Genomic DNA, 22,500 nt, shown 5'->3' with positions numbered 1-22,500 from the left:
CAGAGATACACACACACGCACGCACAGAGATACACACACACAGAGATACACACACACACGCACGCACAGAGATACACACACACAGAGATACACACACACACACACGCACAGAGATACACACACACACGCACAGATACACACACACGCACGCACGCACGCACGCAGGGATACACACACGCACAGAGATACACACAGAGATACACACAGAGATACACACACACGCAGAGACACACGCACACACACATGCATGCACAGAGATACACACACACAGAGATACATGCAGATACACACACGCACACAGACACACGCACAGAGATACGTGCAGAGATACACACACGCACGCAGAGAGACACACGCATGCACGCAGAGATACACACACACACAGAGATACACGCAGAGATACACACACACACAGAGATACACACACACACGCACAGAGATACACACACACACAGAGATACACGTGCAAACACACACACGCAGAGATACACACACACGTGCACGCAGAGATACACACACACATAGATACACACACATACACGCACAGAGATACACACACACAGAGATACACACGCACAGAGACACACACCCACGCAGGCAGAGATACACACAGAGATACACACAGAGATACACACACACGCACGCAGAGATACACACACGCACGCACAGAGATACACACAGATACACGCACGCACAGAGATACACACAGAGATACACACACACACGCACGCAGATACACAGAGATACACACACACACGCACGCACAGAGATACACACACAGAGATACACGCAGAGATACACATACACACGCACGCACGCACGCAGGGATACACACACGCACAGAGACACACGCACACACACATGCATGCACAGAGATACACACACACAGAGATACATGCAGAGATACGCACACGCAGAGATACACACACACACACAGACACACGCACAGAGATACGTGCAGAGATACACACACACGCACGCAGAGAGACACACGCATGCACGCAGATACACACACACACACACACACACAGAGATACACGCAGAGATACACACACACACAGAGATACACGCAGAGATACACACACACAGATACACACACACACACACACGCACGCACAGAGATACACACACACAGAGATACACGTGCAAACACACACATGCAGAGATACACACACACACGCACAGACACACACACGCACAGAGATACGCGCAGAGATACACACACACGCACAGAGATACACACACAGAGATACACGCGCACACACACGCAGAGATACACACACACGCACAGATACGCGCAGAGATACACACACACACACATGCACGCACGCAGAGACACACACACACGCACGCAGAGACACACACGCACGCACAGATACACACACAGATACACAGAGATACACGCAGATACACACACACGCATGCACAGAGATACACACACAGAGATACACACACACAGAGATACACACACACACGCACGCACAGAGATACACACACACACACACACACATACAGAGACACACACATATGCACGCACAGAGATACACACACACAGAGATACACACACATGCGCGCACACACACACACAGAGATACACACACACACGCACGCACACAGAGACACACACAGATACACGCAGATACACACACGCACACACAGACACACACAGAGATACACGCAGAGATACACACACACGCACGCACAGAGATACACACACACACAGAGATACACACAGAGATACACACAGAGATACACACACGCACGCACAGAGATACACACACACAGAGATACACAGAGATACACATACACACGCACGCAGAGATACACGCACGCACACACACGCACGCACGCACAGAAATACACACACACACACACACACACACACAAGTGGTCATTTCATAAAGTACACTTGCTTGTGAATAAGGTTCCAGTGTTGAGTTGTTAGACCACTTGACCACACGCTACAGACTCTAGACTTCACACAGTGTTAATGACCACACACTACAGTCTGTAGACTTCACACAGTGTTAATGACCACACACTACAGTCTGTAGACTTCACACAATGTTAATGACCAGACACTACAGTCTGTAGACTTTGAACAGTGTTAATGACCACAGACTACAGTCTGCAGAATTCGCAGTGTTAATGACCACACACTGCAGTCTGCAGACTTCGCACAGTGTTAATGACCACACACTACAGTCTGCAGACTTCGCAGTGTTAATGACCACACACTACAGTCTGCAGACTTCGCACAGTGTTAATGACCACAAACTACAGTCTGCAGACTTCGCACAGTGTTAATGACCACACACTACAGTCTGCAGACTTCGCACAGTGTTAATGACCACAAACTACAGTCTGCAGACTTCGCACAGTGTTAATGACCACACACTACAGTCTGCAGACTTCGCACAGTGTTAATGACCACACACTACAGTCTGCAGACTTCGCACAGTGTTAATGACCACACACTACAGTCTGCAGACTTCGCAGTGTTAATGACCACACACTACAGTCTGCAGACTTCGCACAGTGTTAATGACCACACACTACAGTCTGCAGACTTCGCACAGTGTTAATGACCACACACTACAGTCTGCAGACTTCGCACAGTGTTAATGACCACACACTACAGTCTGCAGACTTCACACAGTGTTAATGACCACACACTACAGTCTGTAGACTTCACAAAAGCAGCTGGAGCTGATCAGGTGACCCCTGTGTGGTTAAGACTACTTTGCGGTGATTGCCAGGTGCAGTGCAGCGTTTTGAGTCCTATAAGGAGAAGAGGACTGTACCTGTTTACCGTTGTGAGTGACAGACGACAGGATGGTCCGCAGGGTCTTAAAGCCCATGGCAATGTCCAGCAGGTGGGCAGCAAAGAAGAAGTTGTTATAGTGACCCAGTATGGACATGGTCATGTACCAGGCTAGGTACAGGAAAGACTGTTCTCACACACACACACACACACACACACAAACACGCATGCACGCGCACGGGGACACAAAGCAATAGACAGACTTAGAGATTAAAGCTATATTAGAACGTTAAAACAAAATGCTAATATCATTCATAATTAATCAAATGTAGTAGCTAACAATTATCAAGGTAATAGCAACCATTATGCAAATGACACCATGCTAATTGCATTCATTTAATTGTTATCCACACATGTTGATCCCGAGGGTTCTTCTGAATGGATTATTGCCCAGGAGGTAATAACATATTAACATATTTACATTATCTGTGAAGACGACTCCCAGCTTCCAGACCTGGTACTTCACATCAACAGAGTTCAGCCTGTCATTGGGAGAGACAGAACAACGAGACACTGATACAGGCCCCAGACGGACATGCACTGTTCATCATATTCACCAGCAACAAAACATTTCACGTTGTATATGTGCTATATGAAAAATATGGCTTACAGCAAGTCGGCAACCTTGGGAAATGAACAAGGTTGAGTGTCAGCACTGACCATTAGCTACTACTGCCCCCTACTGGAACAGGTAAAAAAATACTGGCAATGCAGAGATGGAAAGAGATAGTGAGGTATTATGTTCCAGATGTTGGAGCTGGCGTATTGTGGGTTTAATCAGGTTAGTTTAATGAGCATCTGGCACACTGAATACCGGCCTGTAGTCTGAGAAAACACACACACACACTTCTAAACTTACACTGCAGCGAGTGAGCTGTCTTTCTTCTAAACTTACACTGCAGCGAGTGAGCTGTCTTTCTTCTAAACTTACACTGCAGCGAGTGAGCTGTCTTTCTTCTAAACTTACACTGCAGCGAGTGAGCTGTCTTTCTTCTAAACTTACACTGCAGCGAGTGAGCTGTCTTTCTTCTAAACTTACACTGCAGCGAGTGAGCTGCCTTTCTTCTAAACTTACACTGCAGCGAGTGAGCTGCCTTTCTTCTAAACTTACACTGCAGCGAGTGAGCTGTCTTTCTTCTAAACTTACACTGCAGCGAGTGAGCTGTCTTTCTTCTAAACTTACACTGCAGCGAGTGAGCTGCCTTTCTTCTAAACTTACACTGCAGCGAGTGAGCTGCCTTTCTTCTAAACTTACACTGCAGCGAGTGAGCTGTCTTTCTTCTAAACTTACACTGCAGCGAGTGAGCTGTCTTTCTTCTAAACTTACACTGCAGCGAGTGAGCTGTCTTTCTTCTAAACTTACACTGCAGCGAGTGAGCTGTCTTTCTTCTAAACTTACACTGCAGCGAGTGAGCTGTCTTTCTTCTAAACTTACACTGCAGCGAGTGAGCTGTCTTTCTTCTAAACTTACACTGCAGCGAGTGAGCTGTCTTTCTTCTAAACTTACACTGCAGCGAGTGAGCTGTCTTTCTTCTAAACTTACACTGCAGCGAGTGAGCTGTCTTTCTTCTAAACTTACACTGCAGCGAGTGAGCTGTCTTTCTTCTAAACTTACACTGCAGCGAGTGAGCTGTCTTTCTTCTAAACTTACACTGCAGCGAGTGAGCTGTCTTTCTTCTAAACTTACACTGCAGCGAGTGAGCTGTCTTTCTTCTAAACTTACACTGCAGCGAGTGAGCTGCCTTTCTTCTAAACTTACACTGCAGCGAGTGAGCTGTCTTTCTTCTAAACTTACACTGCAGCGAGTGAGCTGCCTTTCTTCTAAACTTACACTGCAGCGAGTGAGCTGTCTTTCTTCTAAACTTACACTGCAGCGAGTGAGCTGTCTTTCTTCTAAACTTACACTGCAGCGAGTGAGCTGCCTTTCTTCTAAACTTACACTGCAGCGAGTGAGCTGTCTTTCTTCTAAACTTACACTGCAGCGAGTGAGCTGTCTTTCTTCTAAACGTACACTGCAGCGAGTGAGCTGTCTTTCTTCTAAACTTACACTGCAGCGAGTGAGCTGTCTTTCTTCTAAACTTACACTGCAGCGAGTGAGCTGTCTTTCTTCTAAACTTACACTGCAGCGAGTGAGCTGTCTTTCTTCTAAACTTACACTGCAGCGAGTGAGCTGTCTTTCTTCTAAACTTACACTGCAGCGAGTGAGCTGTCTTTCTTCTAAACTTACACTGCAGCGAGTGAGCTGTCTTTCTTCTAAACTTACACTGCAGCGAGTGAGCTGTCTTTCTTCTAAACTTACACTGCAGCGAGTGAGCTGTCTTTCTTCTAAACTTACACTGCAGCGAGTGAGCTGTCTTTCTTCTAAACTTACACTGCAGCGAGTGAGCTGTCTTTCTTCTAAACTTACACTGCAGCGAGTGAGCTGCCTTTCTTCTAAACTTACACTGCAGCGAGTGAGCTGTCTTTCTTCTAAACTTACACTGCAGCGAGTGAGCTGCCTTTCTTCTAAACTTACACTGCAGCGAGTGAGCTGCCTTTCTTCTAAACTTACACTGCAGCGAGTGAGCTGTCTTTCTTCTAAACTTACACTGCAGCGAGTGAGCTGTCTTTCTTCTAAACTTACACTGCAGCGAGTGAGCTGTCTTTCTTCTAAACTTACACTGCAGCGAGTGAGCTGCCTTTCTTCTAAACTTACACTGCAGCGAGTGAGCTGTCTTTCTTGGGTTTCTTCTTCTCATGAGCGTGGCTAAAGTCGAGTGCAGCTTTGTCCATGCCCAGCAGTTCACTGATGCGGTCATGTCCATAGAACTCTCCATACTTATCCATCACCTACACACACACATCCAACAGTGATCACAACATCTAGCAGTTAAAAAAATATTCATTCAAATAAATAATTCTCAAATAAGGTCCAGGTTTGTGCCTTAGCAATCATTTAATCCTACCTTCCTTTTCACAAATTTATCCCAGTAGTTGTTTGGGAAAGATCTGGAGGATCAGACAAAAAACTCAGTATTAGGAACACTGTCACATTCTGAGAATTGACACCTCAACTGATTATAAATCTATGAAAGCACCTCAAACTCTGTAACATGACAAAACAAGGGAGATAAACTCTGAAACACTCAAGGTAATTAATTCTTCTGGCTGGTGGAGACTGTTCATAAAAGATCTTTATTTAACACCATAAACACTCTACCCTGCACACAGTTAAAGTGCTGTAGGGATCCTGGCCCTCACTGTGACTGTATGCCATTTGTTTTGGCATTTAATGGAGAGTAATTATCTCCTTGGCTGCAACATGGATTAGGGTGTAATAAAGCATACAGTGTTCTATAATGAACACTGACCTGCATTCTCTTATAATGGGCTGTGTGTGTGTGTGTGTGTGTGTGAGTATGTGTGTGTGTGAGTGTGTGTGTGTGTGTGAATCGGACTCACTGTGTGTTGATAACCAGTCTGTCCCACTGTCCTTTAATGTCGTCCTCTGACGGCTGCTCTGTGATGTAAAGTCCGTCAAACTCCAACTTTCTCGCAACATCCTTCTCCCTCTTAAAGATCACCAGGGGAACCTTAAAAAGACAGAGGATGGGTTTTAATGGAATTAATTGTTTAATTGTTACCCATATATAAAACTGTTAATATAACTGATAAAACTTTTTCACTTAGGCGATACATAATGGGAGAGACATTAGCAACACAACTCAGCAGAAGTGTCTTGTTTTCTAACCAAAGATTGCTATCTGACCACTGTGCTAACACACATGGCACGTGGGTTAAAGGTAAAATCTGCACACCCACATGGTCTGAGGATCAAGCGTCTATGCCATAAAATTATAAATGCGTGTGGACAGCTTGTGGTGGACATGTGCGGGCTCTGGACAGATACTGGGTCTGGTCCACATCTGGACAGATACTGGGATTGGTCCACATCTGGACAGATACTGGGTCTGGTCCACATCTGGACAGATACTGGGATTGGCCCATAGCTGTGTTACCCTTTTCGGTCCAAGAAATGTGACTTTTGGTGAACTTTTTGAATTCGACATATAGAAAGCGTAACATGCTGGCCCGAGTGCCGAAGGGCGTGGAGCAGGACGCACAGACTTCCTCGACATGGACGAACATTTATTCAAACACAAATGTGGCACTCATGTGAAAACACAAACAATGAACATGAGCACACTAAACACTAACGACCTTTAACACGATATTAAACAAACAGTCAAGACTCGATAGATATAGTTACAAACACGCTACACTAACAATGACCAACGCACTGCACACATTGACACGGGTTTAAATACACAGACAAGACGAGGTGCAGGTGTGTGCAGGCGTGGCCACAAACAAACATCCTCCCAAGTCACGTGGCTCGCGGGAGCCGAGCGTTCCCTGACAGAAAGCGATCGTTCTTTTATGTTTTGCTGATTCTGTAGGAAGCGTTTTACAATATCTATTTGATGATATACTGATATCTGCAGCTCTTCCGTACATTTTGCAGCTAACCAGCGACTGGTCTAGCTAGCTATAGCATCACCTTAAAAATGCAGGCCAAGCTGCTGCCAAAGGGGACACTTTTTTGCAGGGTACTGTTGGTGCTGTAGCGCAGGGGCTGGCCCACCTTGAGGCAGTAGTATCCTATGATGCAGAAGAAGGAGATGACTGTGTGCAGCACGGCCAGGATGCGCAGGGTGGGCTCCATGTAGCCGGTGCTCTCCTCCAGTACGAAGTGCACAGCAGCGTGACGGTCAGCGGGCGAGCCGCCCGGGGGGTCCCAGCGCAGACCGGTGCCCGCTGCAGCGCTGTAGATTGCCTGCTTGTCCTCGACCGTCGCCGAGGACGTGGACACCTGCAGAAGAGAGAGAGAGAGATGATCAGTCAGTGAACCTTTTAACAGAGTCCTATAGACACCCTAACACTGAGGTGGTACTACTAAACATTTAAGAAATGACCACGTTGGGTTCAAGATAAAGCCAATACACCGGTGTGCGACCAGCTCTTGTGAGGCGTGACACAGCTGAGTTTGGGTTACGGTGGGGAGGTTCACCTTGTAAAACAGCAGGATAAAGTTGATCGCAAAGGCCACGAACAGAGCCAGCATCCTCATGTTGTAGAAGTTCCTGGCAAAATAGTTCTATAATAGGACAGGAAGAAATAATTAATTCATCACGGATGTGGGGAACAAGAGAGTAATTACCCCGGGACTTGGGGTTCCGTATTCGTAAGGGTGGGATGTTCTCGTGAAGCCTTCCCGTGAACAGCCATGACTCGGACATGATGTGAAAACGACTGTATTCGTAGACCCTCCCACCAACAATTCAAAGCATGCTGTTTTTAAAAAGGGGGTCATATTTGCGAACCAGATGACGGGCGATTTTCAATTTTCTAATCCAGTCACTACTGGTCCTGAAATAACCGTGGCCGTTCTGTGAAAAAGGTTTCGTCCGTTGTCCGCTTGTTCGACTCGAGCAGCACAACCTAATCATTCCACTCTTCTCCGTTGTCCTGCCAACGACCGGCCGGGAACCCTTACCAGCAGCTTGCGCTGGTAGGCGATGATCTTTTTCCAGAAGGCCGACTCCTGCAGGTCCGGCTCGTCCGGTTTGGAGGAGTATTGTTGCTGTGTCCTGCGTTTCTTCAGGACCTCCTTCTTCTCTCCATCCTCACCTCTGCACGTGACGAGAGAACAGCGAGGAACAGGCAGAAGCTCGTGAGTGAGCAGTTATCGGCGCAGCAGTTACACTATACCACAATGATGCTCAATCCTTGTCCATCCAGGGACGGTTGCTCTACCATCGTGTGCCAGGACTCATAATAGCCAATTAGTTCCACTTTCAGCCAAAGGAGGATGTGAAACACCCCTCCTTGAGTCTTGGTCCCTCTCAAGGTTTCTTCAGGTGGCAGTGGTGGTTCAGGTACTGGACCAGTAACCAGAAGGTTACCAGTTCAAGTCCCACCACTGCCAGGTTTCCACTGTTGGGCCCCCGAGCAAGACCCTTAACCCTCAATTACTCAAGTCGTGTTCAGACATGATTGTAAGGCGCTTTGAATAAAAGTGTCAGGTAAATTGTTAAATTATTCTTCCTCATTCTTTAGGGAGTGTTTTCTTGCCAATGTCGCCCTTGGCTTCTTCACTGGTGTCCTGGACTCAGACATTTGTAAAGCTGCTTTGTGACAACTATTGTGAAAAGTGCTTTATAAATTCAATTTGACTTACAGTGATAAAAATTTGAATCTGTGTTTTTATACACAGACTCGGACTGAGCATTAGGAATTAAAACTGCATTGGCTGAAGAGACTGAAAGCTGAGGTCATTGAACTTCTTTCTAATGTCTTTAGTTTGAGACGTTGCAAAATGAGTAAACGAACGTGGACTCTCAAAGTGTCAAACTGCAATAACAGCTAAGCAAGGAAACCTACTCGGCCTTCTCCGGCATAGACTTGCTCTCATCCGCGATTTCTTTCTCATCCGTCGACGACGTCGAGCCCTTTGTCTATAAAAGAAAAGAACGCGTGTGTGTGTCTGTTCTCAAACTCATCAGTACCAAACACCCGACCTAACCTCAGCAAAGATAAACAGCACGTAATGTTCTTCTTTTGAGTTTTCTACTGTTGGTACACCTTGAGCATAAGAAAAGTGCTTCATTATTATTGTTGTTGTTGTTATAATTGGTTCAGTAGATATCGCGCCATTTTATGAGCATAGATAGTTACCACATTCACTAATTGCTTTGGCATGCTAATTGGTTCCAGTGTTGTTAATAGGTTCCTGTTAACGATTGTTTGTTAACAGGTACGCAGATACCTTTTTTTAAGTTGCTCGTCTGCTGTCGTTACCTGGAGTCTCCTGCTGTGCTCAGGAGAAGGTGTCGGGGGCGGGGCCACAGGTGTGTTCAGCAGCTCTGTCAGGTCGGCATGGGGATTATGGGGCATCAGTTTATACTGACCACCCTCTCGCTTCAGGTCCAACCCGAAAATGTCCGTCAGCAGGTCGGTGTCGTCCGACGCCACCGCCAGGTCGGCCAGATCTTCCTCGTCGGAGGCTTTGTCGGCCAGCTTCCTCTCGGCCTCCTCCCCCTCGCCCCTCACCTCGTCCTGCGTCGGGTCGGGCATGTTGGCCAGCAGCTCCGATACCTTCATGGTCTTGGCGCCCTCCACCAGGCTGCCGCCCAGGAAGCTGTTGTAGACGATGCGGAAAAATCCTCGAGCCACGCTGAAGGCGAAGTGCAGAAGGCCCATCACGGCGCTCCAGTAGAACGCTGCGAACGTCGTCACCAGGTCCTTCACCGTCATCTTCTTCGCCTTCTTAAGCTGCTTCTTCAGGCTCTTCATGGACAGCACCTGAGATTAGATCACATTAGATTACATCCCATTACCGTAAATTACAGCGAATCGCCCTAAATTACTGGTTTTCACCTTCACGAGGAGCATGACGTTGTAGCGCAGGGCAAGCAGGGCAGTGTGGACAGTGGTAACGGAGAAGAAGCCCATCTCGGGCGCCTCCTCCTCGGGCCTCTCCCGCTCGCTCTCCTCCTTAACGGCGGAGCGCTCGCCGGTGTCGGACATCTGCGCCGCCAGCTGCATCTCAAAGATGGTGTCCTCGCAGAAGTTGACGAAGAGCTCCATCTTCTCCTTCTCGCCACCCTCGTTGACCACGTCGAAGATGAACTGTCGCTTGGACTCCTTCACCTGCGGCTTCTCCCACTGCGTGCGGCTGGACTCACTGATCTCGAAGTAGACGCGCTCGATGCGTTTGGCACTGCCCATGATCTCGATGCGGCCCAGGTAGGGCTGGAAGTAGTTCAGCACGCTGTCGGCCAGCTCCAGGAACGTCTGCAGGCGCGAGTCGTGCGGCATGTGCTCCGAGAGGTTGGTCAGGAGCACGGCCACGTTGAAGCCGATGTCCTTTGCCGGCTCGTGGAAGCGCTCCACAAACTCCTCATAGTCCAGCAACTCGTTCTCATCCGTCTCGGCGCAGGAGAGCAGGAACTCGGTCTCCGACTGGGTGTAGTGCTTCTGGCTCTCCATGGCTTTGTGGAAGTCCCTTTTGGAGATGATACCCTTCCCATCAGGGTCGTACTCTTTGAAGGCGTCGGAAGACGTGAGGTCTTTTAGTTTCAGGAACATGTCAAAGAACTTGAGAATCATCTCAACATTGTTGGAGGACTCCACCAACATGTCGACCATCTGCTTTCCGATGGTACCATTTACAACATTTCCTAAGAGGAGGGAAAAGGGTTTTTAAATTAACTTAGCATTTCTTTTATCTTAACATTTCTCTTCATAAACCTAATTATTATTATTATTATTATTATTATTATTATTGTTTCATTTATGAACCACAGCATTGGATGCCCTGCGGGAATACACAAAGCTTTGATTTATTGTTATGTTTTAATGGAAGCGAACTGGATTAAGCTCAACTCAATCTCAACGCAAGCCGCACTCACCCTCTAACATGGACAGCAACATCACAACCATGTCCTTCTGGAGGTCCATCAGCTCTTTCAGCAGGTCGATCTGACTGGAGTCCTGCAAACCAGAAACACCTCAGTCACCAAGATCACCAGCTCTGTTCAAGTTCGGTTTATTTGTCACATACATAGTCATACACAGCATAGAGAAAAATGTATATATGCAGATAAATATATATATTCTATGTATGTACAATATATGTATGTTCCCTATGCCTTAAACATGTCATCTACCGATGCCTCAGCGGTGAAGCTACTTGACTTGTAATTGGAAGGTTGGTTCAAGTCCCCCACTGCTGGGCCCCTGAGCAAGACCCTTAACCCTCAATTACTCAGGTTGTAAGTCGCTTTGGATAAAAGTGTCAGATAAATGTAAATGCACCCAGGAAATGCCAGTGGAGCAACACCAAGTGTTGTATGAACTCTTTGGGTTTGCCACATTTGCCCTAAAAATAGACTAAACAGAACCGTCTGACTACTGACATTACAACTACAATCGTAATCCATCCACAAGAAACAAGTACAGTGTTCAGTTGGACTTGGGTGTTATTTCAAAACTAGAATTTTGTGCTGTGTATTATAACCTTTAGCTTTTTTCTGACGTGAACACCAGTAGAACCAGATTTGCCATTTCAGCATGTATACCAGTCCCTTTTCCAACAAACACCCCCAAAAACGGGATTTTATCCCACACAGGATTTACATTTGGGTTGGTGGTATTTGCATTACATGCTTAATACTCCAGCCACTGATAAAGCTGTTAGGTTCTCGTGATGTGGGATATAAGGATCTCTCAATGGTGATGCAGGGATCTAATAGTGGTGATGTAGGGATTTCTTGGTGGTGATGTAGGCATCTCTTAATGGTGATACAGGGATCTCTTGGTGGTGATGTAGGGATCTCTTAATAGGGATGTAACGATTTTTTAATGGTGATGTAGGGATCTATTAGTGGTGATGTAGGGATGATGTAAAGATCTCTTAGTAGTGATGTAGGCATCTCTTAGTGATGATGCAAGGATCCATTAGTGGTGAAGTGTGGATGATTTAGGGATCTCTTAGTAGTGATATAGGGATCTCTTAGTGGTGATGTAGGGATCTCTTAGTAGTGATATAGGGATCTCTTAGTAGTGATATAGGGATCTCTTAGTGGTGATGTAAGGATCTCTTAGTGGTGGATGTAAGGATCTCTTAGTGGTGGATGTAAGGATCTCTTAGTGGTGATGTAGGGATCTCTTAGTGGTGATGTAGGGATCTCTTAGTGGTGATGTAGGGATCTCTTAGTAGTGATATAGGGATCTCTTAGTGGTGATGTAAGGATCTCTTAGTGGTGATGTAGGGATGATGTAAAGATCTCTTAGTAGTGATGTAGGCATCTCTTAGTGATGATGCAAGGATCCATTAGTGGTGAAGTGTGGATGATTTAGGGATCTCTTAGTAGTGATGTAGGGATCTCTTAGTGGTGATGTAGGGATCTCTTAGTGGTGATGTAGGGATCTCTTAGTGGTGATGTAGGGATCTCTTAGTAGTGATATAGGGATCTCTTAGTGGTGATGTAAGGATCTCTTAGTGGTGATGTAAGGATCTCTTAGTGGTGGATGTAAGGATCTCTTAGTAGTGGTGTAGGGATCTCTTAGTGGTGGATGTAAGGATCTCTTAGTGGTGATGTAAGGATCTCTTAGTGGTGGATGTAAGGATCTCTTAGTGGTGGATGTAAGGATCTCTTAGTGGTGGATGTAAGGATCTCTTAGTGGTGGATGTAAGGATCTCTTAGTGGTGATGTAGGGATCTCTTAGTGGTGATGTAGGGATCTCTTAGTGGTGGATGTAGGGATCTCTTAGTGGTGGATGTAGGGATCTCTTAGTGGTGGATGTAAGGATCTCTTAGTGGTGGATGTAGGGATCTCTTAGTGGTGGATGTAGGGATCTCTTAGTGGTGTTGTAGATAATTTGGTAACTGAAGCCTCCAACTCCTTCACAAGTTTCTTTGTTGCTGTAGGGTTCAGTTGAATTTTTGAAGCAAAGATTGTTTAGCCCAGGGAGTTAATCTAGAATCTGCAGGTCTGTTTCTGTAGGTCTAGAATATGTAGGTTTGTTTCTGTAGGTCTAGAATCTGTAGGTATGTTTTTGTAGGTCTAGAATCTTTTTTCTTGGTTTAAATACATCCACTGCAGCCATCTTGTCTGCCTCAATCAACAACTGGTCAATGACAAGTTTCTAAAACTTATTACATCAATATCCAGAATTTTCCAGACTGTTTAAAGAGCGAGTCAATTTGGTATATGTAAACTTTTGATCTTGAGATGCAAGGTAGTAAATTGAAGCTGACAAAGATCTTTCTCTCATCGATAGTTTTAAAAATGACCTCCTTTGTGAGTAAAGTGAGTACCCTGATTGACTTACCAAATAGAACATTGTATTTATCTGAGGAAAAAATGAACCTTTGGACTCATCTGTAGGCACATACTGGAATGCCTGTATTAGAGTGGATCATGACAAAATACTTCCCTAGGCCCCACTCCAATCCCAAACCCCCCTGATCCCACCCCACCCCAACCCCACCCTCCCCAAGCTCAATCTCTTGACCCAACCTCAACAGCATGGTGTTTGCACAGTTGTGAGTTGTCTGTTATCTTACCTGAGACAGCTTCATCTGCATGTGTGCGAACACATGGAGGAAGCCCACCACGGCGTCCCACAGGCGGCTGTGCGCCAGGCTCTGTTGGTTACCCGTGCAGGGCCCCTGTAACACCAACACCACAAAAAGCTCGGCTTGCTACCACAGTCTAAGTCTTCTGGCTTCGTTGAACATTGAAAAGGCATCAGAAATGATATTGGACTTTGAAGGTCTAGAAATTTAGAAGGCATAAGATTTAGCCCAGTGAGAGAGGCATGACAAGTCATTTCTTCTCAATATGTGTACATATATGTGTACATTAACTGCATACATATGGTAAATAAATGTGACACCATCACAGAATCACACATGGAAATAAGAAACTGTACCTGAATATACTCTGTAATAGTGTTGAACACCTGTTTGGCCACGTTGATGGCCTTGGAGAAATTCCGCTGGCCCTGTTCGTCAATCACATCCTTCCCAGAATAATACCAGTAGAAATCACTGATCGACTCCTGAACAAAATGACGAGCAGGTGGGCAGGGTGTCTGGTATTGTAGTGTCATCGTTTAGTATTCTTCAAAACACCGGAGTAGCTGATCGAGTGAGCTAACCGCCTACGACTAGCTAGTTTTCACCTATACCATCTCACCTGTACTCTAAGAAGGTAGTCCACGGTGGAGATGATGACGTTGACTGTCGTATTGTTCCCCGTCTGCGTTCGCAGGTAGTTCTGGAAATCTGCCGCACGACACATACGCATCGCCATAAAATAAAACCGGATAAACCTGGCACGGCCGCTTACGAAATAACGCACACCATGTGATTGGTTCCAGAGGGCTGTCTGTGCCCCTGAGGGGCGTGGTCTTCATACACTAGACACTTTGTGCAGGTGACCCTCACCTGAGTTGTGACCTTCGCAGAGCAGCTGCAGGAAGCGAAACAGGTCACAGGTGAACTCATCGTCCCGCATGACCTTCTCACCTGCACGGCCCGAACAGACCACACTGTGTCAGTCACCATGGAAACGGGACACTGCGCAGCTAGTGAAGTCTGAGAGGGGCGCGTGGGTTGAGCACGGCCCTCAGACCACCCATACATGCCACCACACACACACCCTCGCACCGTGCACACACGCACACGCACGCACACACACACACAGGTGGCTATCAGAGTAGGTGAAATATATGGGTGATCAACAGCATTTTATTCCAGTTCCACACAGACTAACGACAAACTGGCGAGTTTGGATGAAACAGGGACCACAGAGTTTCTGTAGAAATACTTCAGAAAGAAAACATTGGTGCTTAATGACCTGATTTGGGGTCAGTGTGGCGATCTTGACTAGCAAAGGTGCTTCTGACAGGATACTGGCACCATGAGTTCACTTGATGGGAAAATGCGTGAGGTAAACATATCTCTGTTTCATGTAAGTCATGGCTATACTGGAAGACCCCGTAGAATCACCTGTAGGAAACCCACATCACACATACGTCATCAGACGATTTCTCTCGGATATCTCAGTGCTCGTTTCGGTTTACTGTCTGACCAGTGTAATTAGATAACTGGCCAATTCTAATGTTTGCATCCCAAGTTTTTCCCTTACAACAGAGTGAAAGGAACTCTGAGTTTAAGCACTTTTAAAATTTTGTAGTGTGAACACAGCTACACTACTACACAGCTACACCATCACTTTAATAAGTGCTGTTTATTTTTTTTTAGCAATTCACATAAGCAAGTTTGAACCTGATTTCAGCACGTTTGTAGTGAGGTCAAAGGTCTGCATGTGCTGGAGCTTTGTCAGAATAAAATGCTGCGTTAACCATGTGTTTCTCATGGTTAACGGATATGAGAGCACCGTCCAAGTGTGATTCTGAGATGAGTTTGATACAATACAATACAATATACAGTTCTGACAACCATGGGAGCAGGGCTAGGTCATTTCACAAGACCTTTACTTGTGCTACATCAAATTAGCCTGAAAGTGCCTGCAGCTCTGTGTTGTACGTAAAGGGCATTACCCACTTTTTGTGGCTCTATTTTATTTCAGATCAAAGAGCCATTTACACATCAATCTATCGGTCTGCATAAAGTAAGTAGATTATCATTTAATCAGTGACTCAAGCAGAGAGATCGATGCAGTCAGAGGTCAGGGTGCACGTTCAGGCTGTTTGTCCAGACGATGATAAACCAGAACAGAAGCCTATCAAGCTCATCGCTTTACACACTGTGATTTCACAGCATCTATGTCTTATACTTAACATGCAAACAGAACATACACATCTTAACCTAATGAACACTACCATCTTATTAACCACTATTAAAAAAAGGTTATAATAAAATCCTGGTAAGACAAATCATCTGTGGATAAAACATTTGATTTGGTTAGACTTCCTCTGGTCTATCATTCTTATCACTGTAAAGTGTATCATTTCACTTTTAAAAGTGCAACTGAAAATGGAAACAAAGATGGATGGAGGGATGAAATGAGAGAATTTCAAAAAAACACAACACAGATCTTCAGATAATAGTGTCATCAAGAAACGAACCAACACACCCAAACCAAACAAGTGTCACTAAACAAAGAAAAGAACCGCCAAACTAATAAAAGTAAGCACAGACAACAGGGTATGCTAGGAAACACAGACTGAGCAGCCTGCCTCACTGGAGAGGAAGAGGAGCAAGGGGTCTGGGAGGGGGGAGGAAGATGGTGACAAGGGCTATGGGGAGACTCGCCACTCGGACACATCAGTGCAGCACAGAAAAGCCACCGGTCCAAGGAAACACAGCACACAGGTTACGGAGAGGGACCACAGCACACAGGTTACGGAGAGGGACCACAGCACACAGACGTTCCGCACTGAGACACGCAGCCACTGTGGCAGAGAGCAGGAATGAAACGCACATGACCAGGAAAGCAGGGAGGGAGCTGGGGGGGGATGTCTGGGATTGGTTTTGGAGTGGTCTTGGGGAGGTTTGGGGTTGGGGAGGTTTGGGGTTGGGTTGGGGTTGGGTTGGGTTGGGGTTGGGTTGGGGAGGTTTGAGGTTGGGATGGAGTTGGGTTGGGAAGGTTTAGGGTTGGGGTTGGGGAGGGTTGGGGTTGGGATGGGGTTGGGTTGGGGTGGTTTGGGGTTGGGATGGGGTTGTGTTGGGGAGGTTTGGGGTTGGGTTGGGGAGGTTTGGGGTTGGGGAGGTTTGGGGTTGGGATGGGGTTGTGTTGGGGAGGTTTGGGGTTGGGTTGGGGTTGGGTTGGGGAGGTTTGAGGTTGGGATGGAGTTGGGTTGGGAAGGTTTAGGGTTGGGGTTGGGGAGGGTTGGGGTTGGGATGGGGTTGGGTTGGGGTGGTTTGGGGTTGGGATGGGGTTGGGGAGGTTTGGGGTTGGGATGGGGTTGTGTTGGGGAGGTTTGGGGTTGGGTTGGTGTTGGGGAGGTTTGGGTTTGGGTTGGGGAGGTTTGGGGTTGGGTTGGGGTTATGTTGGGGAGGTTTAGGGTTGGGTTGGGGAGGTTTAGGGTTGGGATGGGGTTGTGTTGGGGTTGTGTTGGGGAGGTTTGGGGTTGGGTTGGGGAGGTTTGGGGTTGGGTTGGGGTTGTGTTGGGGAGGTTTGGGTTTGGGTTGGGGAGGTTTAGGGTTGGGATGGGGTTGGGTTGGGGAGGTTTGGGGTTGGGTTGGGGAGGTTTAGGGTTGGGATGGGGTTGGGTTGGGGTTGTGTTGGGGAGGTTTGGGGTTGGGATGGGGAGGTTTGGGGTTGGGTTGGGGTTGGGATGGGTAGAGGTATGAGTTGGAGCAGGGCAAGGGAGGGAGACCAAAACACCTAACTGCTCTTACATCTATCGTGCCAGAAACTGTGCAAATCCTGAGAAGGAGGCAGAAACAATCGTGTGATTGGCTACAGGTCTGTGACAGAGCAGTACTCCAAGAGCAACATGGGAGACCGGGGGCCAGTGGGGACGGTCAGGAGTGACAGTGATACTGCAGTGTCAGGTGCGAAGGTTACGTATGTGACGTGCGTGTCGGGCTCAGGACATGAACAGAGTGGACACAGAGCTAAATAACAGCATAAGGGAATAATTACCACGCTCATGACGGATGACTGAGGAAGGGGAGACGGAACATGAAAGAAGGATAAGGAAAGAGAGGAGTGAGCAGTCAAACAGATTACAGAGCAAACCGTCCTTTCTTCTCTCGGAGTGGGAAGGGATGCACTCGGATTAAACCAGCAACATTCCAGAAAAGAACGAATTATCTGCCGTGGAATTACTGATCTCTGGAAATAGATGTTGACATTTAGAAGGTTTCGTTTTCTGAAATAAGCCTACAGATGTTATCCAGCTTTGCATACTTGCAGTTCATTTCTGAAAAGGGTTGACTGCATTCCGCAGGTGTAATTCTAATGCTGCACCAGCTATGGGATGTATTTACCACTGTGTAGTTTTAAAGTGTACGGCTGGTACTTTTGATAGATTCCTTTTTCTAGATCAGATTTGACAGCAACCCTTTCTAAATGATAAATTCTTGATTATGGATCTTGAAAAGGATATACTACACCAAATGCACCCTCATAACAACGGTACACTTAGACATCGATAATAATTACCAAGTGGATCATTTTAAAACCTTCACTTCTTAATCAGGTGTGACGCAGATTACATGATTAATGATGTAATTCAAGTGCATCTTGTGTAATCACCACTCGTTTGAATTTCTGGAAGATACTGTCATGTAGTAGAACTGCAGGAACAAAGTTGACTAAATCCAAAAGGAGGAACAACGCATCAGTGGACAGAGCAGCAGGACAGCAAGCGCTCTGCTTCCACAGACGGGAATATGACAGGAAAGAACGGAACAGCAGCGGTAGAGAAAACAAATTTACACTTCCTTTTCAGTGCTGAAATGAAGAAAAGAAAATCTGAACTAGAACTACCGAGGCAACATAGAAACAAAGAAGCATGCAGATAAATAGCTCGAAAAGCGTTTTTTTGTGAAAGATTAATTACGGAATATATTTTTGTAATTACAAACAGTTACTGCCCAAAAGAAAATATTGGTGAAGCTGTTCTTTAATCTTATGTTACAGCAATTTCTTGTTAGCATTTTCTGTCTTGTTGAGAGGTAGTATGTGGGGTGGAAGGTGGGTTGTTGCTATTTTTTTTGTCATGGTACCCTTATAGAAAAACACATCAGCAACTTTCAAACACAGCTGGAGTAAAGCGTTCCTTTACTTAGAATTAATGCTCATCAATTTAAAGTGAAAAGATGTGAGGAAACAAACACATATATGCGATCTAACAGTTATATTTACACACACACACACCCACACACATAAGAAAATCAAACAAAATAAAAACTATTATGTGTCTTACAAAGACATAAACTAAACATGGAAATCATGACCATGTATGTGGACATCAAAGCCCTGGATGAATCACTGTATAAGCAAATAAAACCAACAATATTAACATAAGACAAGACAGATGGAAAATGGATCGACTTTTGATGATTAGACAGTGTGAATACATTGTATGTTAATTCATTAAACCTTAGAGTACATTTGAAAACATGTATATTAGAAATATAATATCAGATATGGAGTTACAAGTATTGCATGTAAAGGAGCTGTCCGTGGGTGACGTACCTGAGCCTTCTTCTGTGACCATACCCAAACCCTCAGCCTTGTTCTGCCTCTCGAACGCGTTCAGATCCAGAACGCTGTCAGAAATCCACAAATAGACAAAGATGGAGACTTATTGGTCAGAGCATCTCAGCGTCTGGCTTAGTTTACAGGTGGGTCATTCTCACCTGCCTAGAACAGAAATGTAAAATTGCTTCCAAAGTTTATTCTCGGTGTTTAGGAAATATTTTTATGAAAAGCTCAGAGAAAGTCATAAGTTAGGGGTCACTGATTCAGGCAGGGCTGATGTGGGAGAGGCAGTGGTGAAGGTACTGGACCAGTAGCCAGAAGGTTACCAGTTCAACTCCCACTGGCAGGTTTCCACTGTTGGGCCCCTGAACAAAACCCTTAACCCTCAATTACTCAAGTTGTGTTCAGTGATGGTTGTAAGTTATGGATAAAAGTGTCAGGTAAAGGAGCATGTCTAACCTGCAGGACTGCATCAGTCCAGCCAGACTCTGGAAAAAACCCACATCTCTCTTCTCCTTTAGATAGTCCAGCATTTTCTACAAGTCAGATACAGATAGACGAGCAAATCAGTTTTACATTTTATTAAAATTGCTTTTGATTTTGTAGTGATTTTGTTGATTAAGAGTTTAAGTCTGCCTCATATACAAAGCAAATAGCCTCACAGTCTCCATGGTTACAATATCTGTTAACAGGGCCATCTCTGGAAGCTCTGGGTTACTGCACCTGCTGCACCGTGGAGTTGCCACCGTTGAGTATGGCGATACCCAGCTTCAGAGTGGAAGCCACCATTGGTCCCATCTCACCTGTGTGAACAAACAGAGCCGAGTCACAACCTCTGAAACAGAGCCGAGTCACAACCTCTGAATCAGAGCCAAATCACAACTTGGCAGAGCCTTGGTAACCTGGATGCTATGCTTGATGTGTATAATAACGTGACACAACCATAGATGCTAACATAGTCTCATTTACCTTTTAGGCTAAAACGGAAGTAATCCCTGTTTTGGTGTTTAGCAATGTGTGTTTTGCATGTAATGAATGTTCTGATAGGAGCCCATTAGTGCTTTAAGAAAATATCAGATGAAGTAATTAAATTAATTAATGAAAAAAGTATATACCCAGTATAGATAAGAATATGATTATGGGATAATCCTGAATATGAATGATGAGATAAATCATGAATATGAATGAGGAGATAATCATGAATATGAATGAGGAGATAATCATGAGTACCAATGAGGAGATAATCCTGAATATGAATGAGATATTCCTGAATACAAATGATGAGATAATCATATGAATCATGAGATATTCATGGATATGAATGATTAGATAATCCTGATAATGAATGATGAGATAATCGTGAATATAAATGATGAGATAATCCTGAATATGAATGATGAGAAGATAGATAAGACGGTGTCCCACCTTTGCTGGCACTGATGGTCTGTAGCACCATCTCAGCTGCGCCACGGTCGTGCAGTCGGGCCTGCTGGTACAGTAACTTCTGCTTCTCCATCTCCTTCTCCTACACACAGACATAAGATGAGGGAAGATGAGAGAAGATGACATCAGATAACATCAGATGACATCAGCGATCTGTGCACTCCAACGCCGTGTTCCTGGATTGTTGCTCATGACAAACATCTGACACATGTCATCATGGTGACAACTTCACAAATGTTTAAAAGTACAAACAACTTTTAAACAACTGAAAGTGTAGTAAATGGTCCATACTCCCAAAGCCATATACATATAACACACACACACACACACACACACACACACACACACACAAACGTGGCTATCTATCATCACCTGTTCCTGATCTAACTGGATTAGCAAAATTCCTTCAAATATAGATTTCAAATCTATAATCTAGTCCAGGATTATACATTTACCTACATTTTATAATCACTGGTAGTTAACTGTTTCCCGAGAACAACAGTTATAATTATAATTAGAAGTAGTGGTAGCATATTGTAGCTAGAACCCTGCTGGTGAAGTGTACCCCTCATGGTATATACTCACTGAATCAAGCACTTATAGCTACTAAGGACTAAACCAATCTGAGAATCAAAAATGGCCCCTGTGTTTAATAAATATTGTTCATTGGAATATTGTAATGCTAATATTCTTCTTTTTATTTTCCATTAAGTTTGAGAAATAAGCTTCTGTGGCCTTAGTGCGATCCCATGGTAGCAAACGTTGGACAGCAAACATTTCAACTACCTTTATTCCCACAGTCAAGAGATTATCTTAAGGGTGTGTTATTTTCTCGCTGAACTATGGGGAAGTACCTCCAACTGAAGTTAAAAACAAAGGCAATTGTAACAAATGGATTACACATGGTTTTAAAAGGAACTTTAGGAAAAAGCAACCAATAGGGACATTGATAGAGGTTACTCTTTTGCTGGCAATTTTTCATTAAATCTTTGATAATATGAAAATAAGATAAAAATAAACTAAACAAATTTTAAGACTTTTATGTGACTAGAATGAGAAAACACAGATGGAGGTGTGGTTAGCTTCGGTGGTTAGCTTCGGTGGTTAGCTTTGGTGGTTAGCTTTGGTGGTTAGCTTTGGTCTCTAGCACTTGTGTCCTTGCTTATCCTCTTCGCCATTGCAGTAGCTGATTGATGAACTGTTCTCTAAATACTGAAAAGGTAGGCTAACATAGCTAATAACAAAAGAAAGTTAGCACTACAAACTTTCCATAATTATCATTATGCAAATGTAGAATTATGCAATTAGCATTATGCAAATTCCATCAGCCTAATTAGTGTTTTGTGTGTTTCCGTGTAATGACATGCTTCGTCACCTTTCACAACCCTAGCAATGGTTTTCTGCAGTCTGCTAATGTTGCACTGGCCAAAAGCTTAACTTGTCTAGAACAAAACTAATCTCGTAAGTCAGTCTGTTGGTCATGTGGTTGGTCATGTCAGA

General features: G+C 45.0%; 1 protein-coding gene across 8 annotated transcripts in view; it reads right to left on the bottom strand.

Annotated features, from left to right (window-relative positions):
- ryr2a (ryanodine receptor 2a (cardiac)) overlaps positions 1 to 22,500 on the bottom strand; it is a 191,129-nt gene that overhangs the window by 10,452 nt on the left and 158,177 nt on the right. For 5 of the 8 annotated variants that reach the window (XR_014117195.1, XM_035533858.2, XM_081697661.1 and 2 more), the window contains 21 exons: positions 20,983 to 21,082; positions 20,281 to 20,360; positions 20,017 to 20,093; positions 19,552 to 19,625; positions 17,992 to 18,009; positions 14,823 to 14,903; positions 14,572 to 14,660; positions 14,306 to 14,434; positions 13,938 to 14,042; positions 11,278 to 11,359; positions 10,244 to 11,046; positions 9,665 to 10,168; positions 9,248 to 9,321; positions 8,361 to 8,496; positions 7,875 to 7,961; positions 7,449 to 7,676; positions 6,266 to 6,396; positions 5,770 to 5,812; positions 5,520 to 5,653; positions 3,246 to 3,306; positions 2,805 to 2,951 (listed from right to left, as the gene is read on the bottom strand). Coding sequence is in view for 6 of the 8 variants with exons in the window: in XM_035533858.2 (XP_035389751.2) it covers positions 2,805 to 2,951; positions 3,246 to 3,306; positions 5,520 to 5,653; positions 5,770 to 5,812; positions 6,266 to 6,396; positions 7,449 to 7,676; positions 7,875 to 7,961; positions 8,361 to 8,496; positions 9,248 to 9,321; positions 9,665 to 10,168; positions 10,244 to 11,046; positions 11,278 to 11,359; positions 13,938 to 14,042; positions 14,306 to 14,434; positions 14,572 to 14,660; positions 14,823 to 14,903; positions 17,992 to 18,009; positions 19,552 to 19,625; positions 20,017 to 20,093; positions 20,281 to 20,360; positions 20,983 to 21,082 (3,183 nt within the window). In the remaining 2 variants the exon portion in view is untranslated. Of the gene's footprint in view, positions 1 to 2,804; positions 2,952 to 3,245; positions 3,307 to 5,519; positions 5,654 to 5,769; positions 5,813 to 6,265; positions 6,397 to 7,448; positions 7,677 to 7,874; positions 7,962 to 8,360; positions 8,497 to 9,247; positions 9,322 to 9,664; positions 10,169 to 10,243; positions 11,047 to 11,277; positions 11,360 to 13,937; positions 14,043 to 14,305; positions 14,435 to 14,571; positions 14,661 to 14,822; positions 14,904 to 17,991; positions 18,010 to 19,551; positions 19,626 to 20,016; positions 20,094 to 20,280; positions 20,361 to 20,982; positions 21,083 to 22,500 lie in introns of those variants that run through there. The other 3 variants (XM_035533860.2, XM_035533861.2, XR_014117196.1) reach the window with 2 other exon arrangements.

Source organism: Electrophorus electricus, chromosome 15 (assembly GCF_041902795.1).
Source record: "Electrophorus electricus isolate QZ-2024a chromosome 15, ASM4190279v1, whole genome shotgun sequence".
NCBI classification, from domain to species: Eukaryota; Metazoa; Chordata; class Actinopteri; order Gymnotiformes; family Gymnotidae; genus Electrophorus; species Electrophorus electricus.
This window is presented reverse-complemented; position numbering and strand designations above follow the sequence as displayed.